Raw genomic sequence first — 16,984 nt, forward strand, 5'->3', positions numbered from 1 at the left:
CTGGAATATACAACCAACTCAATGATAAGAAAATAAAAATTTATTCAGCTTTTTGTTGAGGAAAGGGCGCCGAGGTGACAGGCAACAGCGAGGGGCTGAGAGGCAAGTGGGGGGAGAGAGTCGACAAGGGTGGGGGGGAGAGAGTCGACAAGGGTGGGGGGGAGAGAGTCGACAAGGGTGGGGGGAGAGAGTCGACAAGGGTGGGGGGAGAGAGTCGACAAGGGTGGAGGGAGAGAGTCGACAAGGGGCGGGGAGAGAGTCGACAAGGGGCGGGAGCAGGACGAAGAGGGACTGAGGGCAAGGGTGGAAACACTATGAGAAAAGTCATGTGGGCAGACAGCTCACAGAAAAAGGACGTCAAATGACATTAAAGTGAAACTGGCAACGTTAAACAGATATACTGACACCACTTTATTAACAATGTTAAAGTGAAACAACTTTAAGTGAGTTGACTTTTAAGCAAGGACTAACTGTATCGGCATCCTTCCAAATCCCAGCTCTTAGGATTAAGGGCTTCCATCCAATGATCACTGCTTCATCTTCCACTTTTACATATGTTAAAAATTGACTTAAAACAATTTTAAAAGCAATAGTACGTACCCTTTACTACAGTTTTTTTATTTTTAGACTTCACAGAAACAGTAGTGCTAGATTGCTGCTTCTGTTTTTCCTTCTCCTCTCGCTTCGTTTGTTCCTGCTGCATCCTTTCCATGTACAGGGTCTTTAAATCAAGTTTTGACTGAGAAACACAAGAGGTACAGTCTTGTGGCCCTTCAGTTTCAGTAAGAGTCCATTCTTTTGCTTTTTCCTCGCGAATCTGTGGGGCAAGATTGCTGGATTTCTGAGGCACTTCCAGCCCCTTATGGTCCAATTGGCCATCAAGCTGCCTTTGCGTTTCCAAAAAACCCGACTTGGCTACAACAATAAACCGGTCTTTGCTTTCACCAATGCTAAAATGCTCAAGGCCAAGCTCTTCCGCTATCTGGTGGACCAACAACCGATCATGAGAATTCAGACTCGATGGGAATTCAAACTTGGTCCTTGCACTATCCTCCGTAAATTGCATTATTTGTTTCTTAAGTTTCTCAGAGTTATCTTTTACAATCATGGTTTTGGTGGCTGGGTCTAATGTTCTTGCACTGACATCCTCTTTCTGTATTATGGGACTATTATCATTTGCAGCCTTCTTTTTACACACAGGTTTTTGAGCGGATCGATTTTGTGTGTCTTTACGTATTTTTGCATTTGGTGTACTCCTGTCGTTTGTTGAGCTCCCATTATTTTTGCATGCTACTGAAAAATCTTTTGCTCTCCTTTGCTCGGCCTGAGGGGCTGGCCGGGAGTAGTTTTCGGACACAATGTCATCACAGTACTCAAATGCAGTTCGTATTTCCCCATGTTCAGTCATGTAGTCAACCAGGGATTTCAAAAACGGGTGAGTGCTGACTGTGCGCGTGTCACAGACCACCGTCAAGTGGCGTCGCGCACGAGTAACCGCCACATTTATTCTTCGGTCTTCAGCCAGAAAGCCAACTTCACCTGAACAACAGGATTCAAAATGTGATTAAACTGAACAAAATGGTTTGTCCGTGAGACACTGGGGCAGAAATTGGTCTTGGCCAGAAGTGCTAAATGGATGGGTTTGTTTAGGTTACCCGATAAACGCCCAACTTGATGTTCAAATCTATCAAAGCTGATGGAACTGAATGTAGTGCAGAATGTATAACAGGTGGTCGATGTGTTACCAGGCTGATATGAAACCATTCATTTTGTGCTACTGCCGAAGACCAATTTCTACCCTCTTAAGTTTTAATAATTCATCAATGCTGCAGAATTTCCACTTTGTATCAATATCAAACAGGCCAGCTTGGATGAGACTTGAAGAGCAAAAGCTGCATTTGGAATGTCCGGACATTATCAAGGATGCCATAGAAGTTCTTCTGTACTTGAACATTTAAGTTACTGTAGTTCCCGCTTTCCTCAACTTAAGATATCAGGGCAGTTCAGCAGCAGGAGTGGGGGGAGCAGAGAAGTCAGGATCATACTAGCTCAGGCAGAGAGGCTGAGCAGTATCTTAAAGAACAAAAAGAGGTGCAATAATGAAAAACCAGGCACCAGCAACAGACACTGTCCTGCTTTGCCTGTTCAGAATGGCCCCGAACCACACACTGATTGATGTCTAGAACTCTTCCTTACTAACTGCAAGTTGTAATAATTGAATTTTACCACCCAAGTGAAGGCCAAATACGACACAAGGCATAGAATCATGGACTGATACAGCATAGGAGGTGGTCATTTGTCCCAGCTATCCATATCGTTCCAAACCCCTCATTTATTTCCCATGGCCTTGCAAATGCTTACTTTTCAAGCATATAACCATTCCATCTAGAAGGTTATTGTTTAATCTACTTCCACCACTCTTTCAGGCTGTGCATTCTAGATTATAACAACTCACTACACAAAATCAATCATCTCCCATCTGGTTCTTTTCCAATCACCCTAAAGCTGTGTGATCTAGCTATTAACCATCCTGCCACTGGAAACAGTTTATTCGTATTTATTCCATCAAAACCCCTCATAATTTTTGAATACCTTTATTAAATCTCCACCAGATTATCCAACGAAACTGCACCAGCTGTCAAATGCAGACTGAACCTCCTTCCATTCTACTTTAATTTTCCTGAACCATAACCCAGTGTAACATTTCTTCATTTCCCACACCAGCCAAGCTGCATGGTTTAGTGCTAAGTAATGCCAATTATGGGGTAGTTTTATTAAGTCGAGCATGTCCACTAAAACCTGGACCTAGGACAATGCAAATGTATTCCACTTAGATCATAAGATGTAGGAGCAGAAGTGGCCATTCGGCCCATCGAGTCCGCTCCGCCATTCAATGAGATCATGGCTGATCTGATAATCCTCAACTCCACTTTCCTGCCTTTTCCCCATAACCCTCGATTCCCTTACTGATTAAAAATCTGTCTATCTCAGCCTTGAATATACTGAACGACCCAGCCTCTATAGCACTCTGTGATAAAGAATTCCACAGGTTGACTACCTTCTGAGAGAAGAAATTCCTCCTTATCTCTGTTTTAAATGGGCACCCCTTACTCTGAGATTATACTGTCTGGTCCTAGACTCTCCCACAAGGGGAAACAACCTCTCAGCATCTCCCCTGTCAAGCCCCCTAGAATCTCATATGTTTCAATAAGGTCACCTCTCATTCTTCTAAACTCCAATGAGTACAGGCCCAATCTACTCAACCTCTCCTCATAAGAAAATCCTTCCATACCTGGGATCAACCTAGTGAACCTTCTCTGGACTGACTCTGATGCCAGCATATCTTCCCTTAAATAAGGGGACCAAAACTATTCACAGTATTCTAGGTGTGGTCTAACTACTGCCTTGTATAGTTTTATACTACATTCCCTTTGAAATAAAGGCCAACATTCCATTTGCCTTCCCTATTACCTGTTGAACTTGTATGTTAGCTTTTTGGGGTTCATGCACAAGGACTCCCAAATCCTTCTTGTGCTGCAGCCTTCTGCAGTCTTTCTCTATTTAAATAATATTCAGCTCTTCTATTCTACTTGCCAAAAAGCATAACCTCACATTTTCCCACATTATATTCTATCTGCTAAGTTTTTGCCCACTCACTTAACCTGTCTATGTCTTTGTGTCATCCTCACCACTTGCCTTCCCACCTATTTTTGTGTCATCCCCAAACTTGGCGATAGTACATTCACTTCCCTCATCTAAGTCATTAATATATATTGTAAATAATTGAGGCCCCAGTGCTGATACCTGTGGCACTCCACTAGTTACAGGTTGCCATCCCGAAAATGCCCCCCTTATCCCAACTCTCTGTCTTCTATTAGTTAGCTAATCCTCTATCCATGCTAATGTACTACCCCAACACCATGGGGTCTTATCTTATTAAGTAGACTTATGTGCGGTACCTTATCAAATGCCTTTTGGGAATCCAAATATATTACTTCTACTTGGATTTCCAAAAGGTGTTCGATAAGGTAACGCATATAAGACTACTTAATAAGATAATAGGGTTTAAATTGCATTTCTGCAGCAAAAGCTTATATCAAGGTGGAGGCCCCTGCCAGCAGTTTTTGGGAAAAAAAAATTCCAATGTTCTTCTTCATATCCATTGAAATTCATGGGAAATTATAACAGTACTGAATAAACATTGGGTTATTTCAAGTACATTTGTGTTATACCTACAACCTACCCAAGTATATTTTTAAATAATTGTGTACAAATTCAAATGCCATTTTTGAAAAAAAAATTAATATCGTTTCCAATAAATGTTAAAAGCTTTTATTTCTCCCTACCAAAGACTCATTGTTATGTTTTCCTAAGGAACAGCCCTATGTCTTCAATTAACATTCAGTTCCACCAATGAATCCAGTGATCAATAATGTGCAGCCATGAGTCGATCTCTGATGGAATGAATAATCCTGATTTATTACTTTGTGCCAGGGCACAAACAATACATTCAAATTAACTTTACTCACCAAAAACAAGGTTGGGAAGATTAACCTCACAGTGAGGCACATTAACATTTGCTTTTTGAATGTTGCATTAGATTCACCCAACACTGTCGGAATGTTGGTGATTTAAAAAAAATATTGGCCCAGATCTTTCATCCTCCTAATGGTCAGAGAACGGATGTACCCTGGAAGATGTGCAAGGGGACCCCTCTTGTCCCAAAGCAAGGTCTCTGTGGGAAAATCCCAGGAAGGCTCAACTTCCAATGGGTAATTCCTCTGCTCCCTGGGACCCTCCAAAAAGGTCTCCAACTCTGAGTTAGGATTCAGAGACTTTGGACAATTCTGATTTATATACCTAAAAGGTTACCCAGAAAACGTTAGACTTAAAAAAAAACACATCTAACTCCTGGGTAACTATACAATTGACCACCCCTGACTCCCCACTGAACACTCCCCGACCTTCGGACTCCTCCCCGACCCTCCCACTCTCCCCCGACACGACCTGACCTCACCCACCCTACCCATCCTGCCACCCTACCTATTTACCTCACTCATTCAGTAACACACTGAAAAGCTATTCAAATGTGCAAAAGCTTTTCAGTATGTTAGTGAATGAAGACTTACCAAAAAATGGCAGCTGGTACTGTAAAAAGGGGGCATGGCTTGGGTTTCCCTGATGATCCTGCACTACAAGGAAGGATTTCCAGAACAGGTATGCTTCGCATTTGTGAAGAGACCCTGTTTGGAAGTCTGGGCCAGAAATACTGAGCTCCAGTGTTGTGTAAAAAATGGGAGCAGAGTCACAATCCAACAGTGATTGCCAAGCCTCGGAAGATTTGGCCCAATGTGTAAAACATTACATGGAAGTAGTGCAGCATGCAAAACAGGCTACACTACTCCTAACATAGGGGTATTGATTTTCATGTCCCAATGTTTCTTGGTGTATACGCATAGCGCATGCTTTCCCCATCTCTCCTTTTTCAACCAATTTCTGGCAAAGGCAGAGTTCACCATGGGACCAGCATGAGCTCCTCGACTAGTTTCAATTGCCTAAGAAGGTTGGAGAGGAATGTTTGAGATCTTTTCTTCCTAATGGGCCTGCGCGTTAATCTGTTTTCTTGCATTTCCCAGGAGATTATTTTGTTCTTCGGGTGGGCTGTGGAGTGCATATACAGGTATTGTGATGCAGAAAGCATCACATATATGTACCATGAGCTGGATGAACCAGAGGGTCTTTTCCTGTTTGTAACTGTTCGCAATTTTCTTTAACTCTTGAAGGCAGTGACTCCTTGTGGAGGGACAGCTTTGACAGGCACCTGTGTCTGTCGTATGAACTTTGACAATAAGAATCAGCAAGCTATTCAACTGTAGGGAGCATTACAGCCTAGTTCAATCCAATTCTTCATTTGCGGATGGGAGCTACAACCTCAGCCGCAACCATATGTGTTTTTTATTCATCCAAAAGCATCAATAATAATGACAGCAACCAGGACAGAGCAGAGAACTCAATTGCTTGCACAATTGGGTCATAGTACTTGGGCTTTCACTATTATTCTGAAGAGAAGCAGAATCAATTTCACACCTTCAAATCACATTACCAGTAGAAGATTTCTCCAGACAATTATATGTAATAAGGTGTGCCAAGATCATGGATTATATCTTTGAGGTGTTCTGTAGTATTGCATACCTCAACTCTTCAATGTGGTTTATAAGAAAGGAGAAGGCTGATGGGCCCCTCAGACCTGCTTGATCATTTAATAAGATCAATGACCATCTGAGGGAAGACATCTGTCCTCACCTCCATCTTAAATGGAGACCCTTATTTTGAAACTGAGTTCTGTATTCTCCCACGAGACAAAATATCCTCTCAGCATCTGCCCTGTAGAGATGCCTCAGAATCTTTTATATTTCAATAAACTCCAATATGTATAGGTCCAACCTGCTCAATCTTTCCTCATGAGACAATCCCCTTCATCCCAGGAATCAACTAAGTGAACCTTCTCTGAACCGTGGCCAATGCAAGTACATTCCTCCATAAATAAGGAGACCAAAAGTGTAGTATTCTAGGTATGGTCTCATCAATGCCCTGTACAGTTGTAGTAAGACTTCTCTACTTTTACACTCCATCCCCCTGCAATAAAAGCCAACATTCTATTTGCCTTCCTAATTACTTGCTATCTGCATACTAACATTTTATGACTCGTACGAAGATACACAGATCTCTCTGTACCACAGCATTTTGCAGTCTCTCTTCATTTAAATATTTTGCTTTTCAATTCTTCCCAAAGTGGACAATCTAACATTTTCCCACATTATACTCCAACTGCCAAATATTTGTCTGCTCACTTAACCCATCTATATCCCTTTGCAGACTCTTTGTGCCCTCCTCACAACTTGCTTTCCTTTCCATCTTCGTATCGTCAGCAGATTTGGCTACAGTACACTCAGTCCCTTCATCCAAGTCATTAATACAGATTGTAAATAGTTAAAGCCCCAGGACTGATCCCTGTGGCACTCCACTAGTTACAGTTTGCCAACCTGAAAATGATCCATTTATTCTGACTCTCTGTTTCCTGTTAGTTAGCCAATCCTCTATCCATGCTAATATATTACCCAAAACACCTTGAGCTCTTACCTTGAGTAGTAGTGACCTTTTATGTGGTGCCTTATCGAATGCCTTTTGGAAATCCAAATACATTACAGCTACCAGTTCCCCTTTATCCACCTTGCTTGTTATATCTTTAAAGATGTCTAATAAATTTGTCAAACACAATTTTCCTTAATCTATGTTGACTCTGCTTGATTGTATTCTGATTTTCTAAATCTCCTGCCTTAATAATGGATTCCAGGATTTTCCCAATGACAAACATTAGGCTAACTGGTTTATAATTTCCTGCTCTTTGTCTTCCTCCTTTCTTGAATAGAGATGTTTCATTTGCGGTCTTCCAGCCAACTGTCCAGAATCTAGGGAATTTTGGAAGATTACAACCAATGCGCCCACTATCTCTGCAGCCATTTCTTTAATACTCTAGGATAAAGGTCATCAGGACCAGGGGACTTGTGATCCTTAGTCCCATTAATATTTTCATTACTTTTTCTCTAGTGATAGTCTTAAGTTCCTCCCCTCCCTTTTGTCCCTTGATTTTCTACTATTTTTGGGATGCTTTTTGTGTCTTCTACAGAGAAGATGGATTCAAATAAGTTGCTCAAAGTCTGCGCAATTTCCTTGTTTCTCATTATTAATTCCCCAGTTTTATCCTCTAAGAGACCAACATTTACATTAGCTACTCTCTTCCTTTTTGTATACTTGTAGAAGCTTGTTCTATCTGTTTTTATCTTTCTTGCTAGTTTACTCTTTTATAATTTCTCCCTCATTGTGATTTTTAAAAATCATCCTTTGCTGGTTTCTAATATTTTCCCAACCATCTAGCCTACCACTAACCTTTGTGACATTGTATGCCTTTTATTTCAATTTGGTACTATCCTTAATTTTCTTAGTTAGCCACAGATGGTGCACCTTCTTGTAGAGTCTTTTTTTCCCCTATTGGAATGTACCTTTGTTGAGAGTTATGAAATATCTCCTTAAATGTCTATCACTGCGCACCTATCATCTTACCTTTTAACCTATTTTCCCAAGTCCACTGTAGCCAATTCTGTCTTCATACCTTTGTAATTGCCTTTCTTTAAGTTTAAAACACTAGTTTCAGATCCAAATTTCTCAGTCTCAAACGGAATGTGAAATCCCAGCATGCGATAATCACTCTTGCCTGGAGGATCCTTTACTATGAGGTCACTAATGAATCCTGTTTCATGATACATTACCAGGTCAAAAATAGCCTGTCCCTGGTTGGTTCCAGAAATAATTGTTATAAGAAACTGTCCCGAATACATTCTACGAATTCATCCTCAAGGCTGCCTCTGCCAATATGATTTGTCCAATCTATATGAAGGTTAAAATCACCCATGATTATTGCAGTACCTTTCTTACAAGTCCCCATTATTTCTCGATTTATACTCTGTCCTACAGTGTAGCTGTTGTTAGGGGCCCATAAACTACTCCCACCAGTGACTTCTTTCCCTTGCTGTTTCTTACCTCCACCCAAATTGAGTCTACATCTTGAACTTCTCAGCCAAGATCATTTCTCACTATTGTACAGATTTTATCCTTTATCTCATCCTTTGTGTGCCCCAACAGGTAGTGCTAATTTGCTTTTTATTTTCATCCGACACCGCTGGCTAATTGCAATGCAAAAAAGTGCCAAATTTGTTCGTCTTTTCCTGTTACTACACAGCTTCTCCATCAGCAAATCCTCAGCTGTGCCTCCTCATGGCGACACACGGAAACTGGGTCCCTTGTGGCTCCAGGCTAAAACTTCAGAGGAACCAGGAGGAAATTTGATCCCCAGACATGCAGTGTGCAGGCCCACTGGCATATGGGCAGACCCTGACACTCATGAGCTAAACTCCTAGCTATGGGCGAATAGCTCCACTGTCTTTAGGATACTTCGGGAGAATTGAAGACTAAGGGAGAAAACGTGACAAAAAATCTGGAGTGGAGCCCAAAGGCAAACAAATGTTTAAACAGGTCATCTTTCTGGCAACTCCTGCAACCAAACTGGTGCAAAGTGTAGTGCTTTGTATTCCTTTGGATTCAACTGGAGAGGTCAAATAGGAGACCCTGATGTCTGAGCAGTCCAGGGTCTAAATTAAATTTTGCCTACGCTTGCAACCTAGAAAGGACACTGCAATTTCGTTGCAGAGCATTAATACAATATGGGAGACAGCAGTTACAAGTGATAAGCCCAACTCAATTGGCATAGAGAATGGGTGCTGTGGGCTGTCTCCAATAGTGGAAGGGACCATTGTATCCCATTGGTCAGTCACTACCTACCTCATGCCCACCGACTAGTAAGGAGCTGACCTGTCATGGCCCATCTGCTTCAATGGATGCTTGGAGCTTAGAGTCTCTGCTCAACAAACGGCAGAACCCATTACACCAGGATAACAAACAAAACAAACAAGAAAGAAAGAAGATGCTAACTCTTCGACTGGTAAGCTCAAATGTCAGGGCCATTTGCATGGGATTAACAGGTGACTTGCAACTGTGATCAACATGGAATTTGATAGGCTGAACACCAATATAGCTTCCCTACAAGAGACCAGGCTCACCGATAGCGGGTCATTGAAAGGAAAATATCACATGCTCATCTGGCAGGGCAAGAGTTCAGAGAAAACATGTGAGCAAAGTGCAGGCTTCACCGTAAGGAACTTGCTACTCTTGATGATAGAAGCCCCCAGCACAAATGATTCAGAGCGTTTACTCTCCTTCTGTCTTTCAACTCAAACAGGGCCAGTTAACTTATCCTCATGAGTATCTGCGCTCCAATGCTAAGCTCCACTACAGAGGCAAAAGATCAGTTCGATGAGGAGCTTGACACTGCTATCAGCAGAACCTTTAAGTTAGAACATCTTTACCTGCTGGGGGATTTCAACACAAGAGTGGGCTATGATTATGACGCACAGCCCTCCTGCCTTGGGCATCATGGCCTGGCAAAGATAAATGAGAATGGACAGAGACTACTTGAGCTTTGCTGCTACCATGAGCTTTGGTAACTATCAGCTTTTTTCAGAACAAAGCATGCCACAAGGTGTCCTGGAAACATCCAAGATCAGGGCATCTACATCACCTGGATCCGATCATCATCAGGTGTGCCTCCCTGAACAGCATTCTGTTGACTGTGATATAGATCATTCCCTGGTGAGGATGCAGCCCTTGAGGTTTTTTCATTCAAAGCAGAAATGCCATCTTTGTATCAATGTCAGCCATACTGCCTACCCAGATAAAAACCAACAGTTCCATGACTCGATTGAACAGGTGCACTTTGGAATTCCCACACAGATTTCAGAAGTGAAATGGAAAATACTTCGAGACACTGTCTACAATACTGCACTCTCAACATATGGGAAGCAAAAGCGGACAAATAGTTACTGGTTCGAGGCTAAAATCACTGTGATGAAGTCTGCCATTGAAGCCAAACAGTCAGCTCTCATTAACTGCAAGATAGATCTGAGTGAGAAAACTCGGAATGCACTAAGAGCCACTGGAAGTGAAGTCCAACAGGCTGGTGGGTGGTGCGCCAATGACTTCTGGTTAAAACCAGTCAGAATATCCAGATGTACTTCGACATAGGTAATGTCAGGGCCATGTATGGAGGGATCACAAAGGCAACAGGTCCATCATCAAAGAAAACAGCTCCACTGAAAACAAAGGGAGGGGAAGTCATCATCAACTTAATAAACAGTTGGAGAGATGGGTGAAACACTACCTTGAGTTGTATTCTAGGGATGAACACTGTCATCGAGGAAGCTCTGTCATGGCAGAGCTGGATATTGAACCCACTCTGGAGGAATGAAGCAAAGCTATTGACTGGCTGCCATGGGCAAGTTAGATTTAGTTAGATTTTTTATCATTATGAAAAAGGACAAAGATAGAACAGGAGTAAATGTTCTAAATTGGGGGAAGACAAATTTTACGAAGCTGAGAGATGATATGGTGAAAGTGGACTGGATAAAGCTACTTGAAGCAAAATCAGTGACAAGTGGGAGGCATTCAAAAGCGAGATTCTACAGACACAGTGTAGACATGACCCCACAAAGATAAAAGATGATACTGCCAAATCTAGGGACCCCTGGTTACCCAGAAGCATGAAGGGTAAGATAAAGAAAGCTTATGACAATCACAAAAAACTAATGCTGTAGAAAGCCTAGGAGTATAGAAAGTACAGGGGTGAAGTAAAAAAGATAATTAGGAAAGCAAAGAGAGGATATGAAAAAATATTGGCAGATACAATCAAAGAAAACCCAAAGATGTTTTATCAGCACATTAAGAGCAAAAGAATAACTAAGGAAAGGGTAGGGCCAGAGGTGTACAAAGTTACTTATGCATGGATGCAGAAGATGTGGCGAGGGTTTTCAATGAGTACTTTGTCTCTGCCTTCACAAAGGAGAGGGCTGATGCAGACATTATAGTTAAAGAGGAGGAGTCTGAAATATTAGATACAATAAACATAATGAGAGAGGAAGTACTGGAAGGACTGTCATCCTTGAAGGTGGATAAATCACCAGGGCCAGATGGATTGTACCCAGGCTGTTAAAGGAAGCCAGGGAGGAAATAGCTGATGATCTGAGGATCATTTTCCAATCTTCACTAGATACAGGCGAGGCACCAGATGATTGGTGGTCTGAGAAAGTTATACCATGGTTTATGAAGGGTGAGAGGGATAGGCCAAATAATTATAGGCCAGTCAGTCTGACTTCGGTGGTGGGCAAATTATTAGAATCAATTCTGAGACACAGGATGAACTATCACTTAGAAAGGAACGGATTAATCAGGGATGGTCAGCACGGTTTTGTTATGGGAAGGTCATGTCTTACTAAGTTAATCAAATTTTTGAGGAAGTAGCAAGGAGGATTGATGAGGGTAATGCAGAAGATGTTGTTCACATGGATTTTAATAAGGCATTTGACATGGCAGACTAGCCAGGAAAGTAAAAGCCCATGGGATACAGGGGAATGTGGCGAGTTGGATCCAAAATCGGCTCAGCGACAAGAAACACCAGGTAATGTGAATGGAAAGCGGTTTCCAGTGGCATTCCACAGGGCTCAGTGTTGGGTCCCTTGCTGTTTGTTGTATATATTAATGATTTGGGTTTAAATGTGGGTGGCATGATTGGGAAATTTGCAGATGACACAAAAATTGGCTGTGTAATTGACTGTGAAGAGGATAGCTGTCGACTCCAGAATTATATCAATGATTTGGTGTAGTGGACGGAAAAGTGGCAAACGGAATTCAATCCAGAGAAATACGAGGTAATGCATTTGGGGAGGGAAAACAAAGGTAGGGAAAACACAATAAATAGGAGGGTATTGAGATGGTTGAGGAAGTGAGAGAACTTGGATGCATGTCCACAGGTCCCTGAAGGTGGCAGGATAGGTAGATAAGGTGGTAAAGAAAGCATATGGAATGCTTTCCTTGATTGGATGAGGTATAGAATATTAAAGTAGGGATGTAATGCTGGAACTATATAAAATGCTAGTTAGGCCACAGCTGGAATTCTGTGTACAGTTCTGGTCGCCACATTAAGGGAGGACATAATTGCTCTGGAGAGAGTGCAGAGGGGATTTACAAGAATGTTGTCAGGGCTTGAAAAATTGCAGCTATGAGGAAAGATTGGATAGGCTAGGGTTGTTTCCCTTAGAACAGCGGAGGTGAGGGGTTACTTAATTGAGGTATACAAGATTATGAGGGGCCTAGAGAGATAGAGTAGACAGGGAAGACCTGTTTCCTCTTGCAGAGGGGTCAAATACCAGGGCGCACAGGTTTAAGGTGATTGGTAGAAGGATTAGAGGGGACACAAGGAGAAACTTCTTCACCCAGAGGGTGGTGGGTATCTGGAATTCATGGCCTGTTTCGTGGTGGAGGCAGATACCCTCAACTCATTTAAAAGGTACCTGGGTCTGCACCTGAAGTTCTGTAATGCTAGGTACTGGAAGATGGGGTTAGAATGGCGGCGAGTTTTTTATTTTTTCTTTTTCAGCCGGCGCAGACACGTGCTGTAACCTCTCTAGGTTCCACGGGCAAAACTCCAAGTGCTGATGCTATACTGTTTGAACTCATCAAGCACGGGAACCAGCATCTGAAAAGATTTATCTGTCTCTGCTAGAGGGAGGGGGCAGTGCCCCAGGATATATGTGATACAAAGATTGTGACCCCATACAAGAACAAGGGTGACAGCAGTGATTGCAAGAACCATGGAGGCACCTCCCTGCTGAGCATCATAGGAAAAGTATTTGCCCATGTTACTCTTGTCAGATTGCAGATCCCAGCTGAGCACATCTATCCCAAATCCCAGTGTGGTTGCAGAACTGGAAGATCCACAATTGACACGGTCTTCTCAGTCCAGCAGCTACAAGAGAAATGCTATGAACAAAGGAGACCACTATGTATTGCCTTCGTCGATCTCACCAAGGCATTTGATCATATGAGCAGAGGCAGACTCTTTCAGCTGCTGGAGAAGATTGGCTGCCTGCAAAATTCCTCTCCTCTTTCCAAAACAACATGATGGGTAAGGTCAGCTATGACAGGGAAACACCAGAACCCCTTGAGATCCGCAGTGGGGTTAAACAGTGTCTGCCACCGACACCTCTTGGCAAAGTCTTCTCTTTGCTGCTGTCATTTGCCTTCAAGTCACCTACAGAGGGTGTCTACTTACATTCCAGAACTGACGGAAAGCTGTTCAGCCCTACTCCCCTGAGATCCAAGACAAAGGTGCATCAAGTCTTTATCAGAGAGTTGCTCCATGCTGATGATGTCGCACCAACATTCCATACTGAGGAACACCTGCAGCCGTAAATGGACAGACTCTTTCATGCCTGTAATGAGTTTGATTTGACCATCAGTATCAGGAAAGCTAATGTCATAATCCAGGATGTTGCCATACCAACATTTATCAGCGTTGACAAAGTGACGCTGGAGGTTGATGATAGCTTCACATATCTAGATTCCACAGTCACCAGCAATCTGTCACTTGATGCTGAAATCAACACAACCATCACAAAAGCTACAGCTGTTATGTCCAAGCTGAGTAAGAGAGTGTAGAACAACAGCAACCTAATTGAGAACACTGAACTGCAAGTCCACCAAGCCTGCACTCCTCTACAATGGTGAGACCTGGACATCTGCTTGGCAGGAAAAAAGGTTGAACAGTTTCTACCTTTGCTGTAACAAACATATCCTCAGCATCTCTTGACAGGACAAGATCACCAACTCAGAGTCCCGAAGCATTCTAATTCCATCAGTATATACTCATTGTTAAACCAATGACGTCTGCACTGGCTCGGCCATGTTCATATACGTTTACAGCCGTATACCCAAAGACCTTCTTTCATGGTGAATTGGCCACTGGGTCACATCCTCGTAGGCATCCGTACCTCCGCTGGAAGGACATCTGAAAGCGAGATATGAAGATGGCGGGTATTGACACTAACAACTGGGAGACAGACATTGACGGCCGTGTCCTCTGGAGCTGACTGTCTGGAAGGACTTTGGAAGAGGCGAGCAGAAATGGAGAGCTCAGGTAGCCGACAAGAAAGTCCAAAGAAAACAGAGGCCAGCAATTTGTGCACCTTCTCAGCCCATTGTCTTCTTCTGTACCAAACGCAGCAGAGACTGCCATGCCAGAGTGGGGCTCCTGAGCCGTATCAGGCAATGCATAACACAGAGTTGACTATCACAGTGTAAACTGTCATATGAGATGGAAGGCTGCCACAGAGCAACCCAAACTCCTTTTCCTTTCTTCCTGTCCTTGCAAAATGTCAAATACCCTTGAATATTCAGTCCCAACCTTGATCACTTTGCAACCATGTCTCTGTAAAGGCTATTATGTTATACTCATTTGCTTCTATTTGTGCTATCAATTTATCCATCTTGTTACAAATACTGCATGCTTTCAGGTAGAGATTTTAATGCCATCTTTTTTTCACTTTCCCTACTTTTTGAGATATCCAATGACCAACATTTTGATTTTTACATAATTTTTGTAGAAGTGTTGTGCCAATCACAATGGCACAGCACAAAATTTGATGCTAAAGTCTGAATGAAGACAACATTCAAGAGTCTCTAAATAAATTATCTACACTGGCATCTAGGAGCATCACATTAGCTCCAGAGATATAATACAGCATCAAAAGACATAATGGGGTCGATTTTTGTTTGTGGTTAAATTGGGCAGGCAATAAACAGCCAATGTCGTCAGGAGGACACCCAATTTCCATGATGGGGTCTCATTCTAATACAAGCAGCAAGCAACCAGTGCTAATTGTGTTGCTTATAGTCAGCTGACTGTTTGATGGTGGGAAATCTGACAGGACTGCTGCTTCTTAAATGGGCGAAGAGTTATTCAGCAAATTAGCCAGCAGAAATAGGGAATGGCAGCTGGACATTCATAGCAAGCAGAACAGTTCCCTGAGATTGAATAACCTTACCAAAGATTGCCAAGTTGAGTTGCCTCTCCACATCTCTTTCGATTGTTACAACCTTGCAGCATCAGATGTTAGTCCAAGTAATGGGCCATCCTCCCCCTTACCACTTTACAAAAGTACACTTATGGAATGCTTCCTTCCGTTTATACCCAACACCACTTCCCCCCTATTTCCCACCTTGCTGCTTTTAACTTAGCATTTACATTTTTCTCAGATGCCTCACACGTCTGCACAATCCTTCAACATGAAAAATGCTAACCAGTCTTCTTGCAGAAGCTGACACACAATTGGAAGCAGTCCTGAAGAACAAGAGGAGAGCCTGCAAAATGAGGGTGTGATGATCAACATCACAAGTAAAGGAGGGACATGCAGCATTGGAGATAGTGAGGCTGGAGGCCTGGGTGGCAGTCATGTTTGGGCATTTTCCATTTCTTCCCTCTTTCCACTTAACTCTCCAGCTCACACGCTATGACAACATTGATCAATGTGTATACTGTTGGACAATGACTGCACTTCAAAAATATTAAATTTGCTGTAAAGTGATTTGAGGCATCGTGAGGTTGAGAAAGGTATTATATAAATGCAAGTCTTTTATTTCTTGCACAGGAATATGCATAACACCCAAGTAACTATATACAAAGCAACTCCAACATCAATAAACTAATCCAAACTCAGCATTATATATGTTCTAAAATTGCAGATTCCTAAAAAATTATTTGTCTCACCTATTATATAAGAGACACAGCATTATACTACATGAAAGACCATTAGCACATACCTGTCCTGTTGGACCTCACAAGTGATAAAACAACGGCCTCTTTTTCTCTTCCTTGGAAACCATCGACAGACTTGATTTCCAGCTCCGGATACTTGCTGAACAACTCCTTTCTTAGGAGTTGTACCTGTTAACCATTGTCAAAAATAAAGTTCAGCTACAGTTTCTGCATTCCCCACACACCCATCACAATTTGGTTCATCTCATTTCTAAATTCTTCTAATCATTCCCCAAACGAAAAAGCCAACCTGTTTCTATCTCTGCTAAACCATTCTTCAACTGACTACCTGGAGAAACATAAGAACAGCCTAGAGGGACCATGGTCCCTTTGTTTTTAACAGAGAAGTGTCTAACCTATGTAGTGCCTCTCACCTATGATTGGCAAGATTGGGGACCAACTTCATGAAGGATTTTGGTCATGAAGCCATGCCTTAAAACTCTACTAGGCAAACAGATGTGTTAGCTTCCTGCTGTCCTGTCTTCAGAACTGTATTAGGGGTCAAATATGCCAGCCCTTGCAAAGGCTGGCTTAGTGCATGGTGTATTACCAAGTTCTACTAACCAGGAAGGTTGCAGATTCATCACCCAGTATGTGTGGAGTTAGTTGAACTCAGCTACAGCAGCAGCTGAGATGAAATAGGCTTGTGGCTGTCAGGGGAGAGTA

General features: G+C 42.4%; 1 protein-coding gene across 1 annotated transcript in view; it reads right to left on the reverse strand.

Moving 5' to 3' along the window:
- Positions 1-16,984, reverse strand: part of ighmbp2 (immunoglobulin mu DNA binding protein 2) — an 80,260-nt gene that overhangs the window by 2,265 nt on the left and 61,011 nt on the right. The window contains exons 13-14 of the mRNA XM_078548928.1: positions 16,324-16,447; positions 601-1,539 (exon numbers count right to left, since the gene is read on the reverse strand). Coding sequence (XP_078405054.1) covers positions 601-1,539; positions 16,324-16,447 — 1,063 coding nt within the window. The remainder of the gene's footprint in view (positions 1-600; positions 1,540-16,323; positions 16,448-16,984) is intronic.

Source organism: Cetorhinus maximus, chromosome 9 (assembly GCF_964194155.1).
Source record: "Cetorhinus maximus chromosome 9, sCetMax3.hap1.1, whole genome shotgun sequence".
Taxonomy (NCBI): Eukaryota; Metazoa; Chordata; class Chondrichthyes; order Lamniformes; family Cetorhinidae; genus Cetorhinus; species Cetorhinus maximus.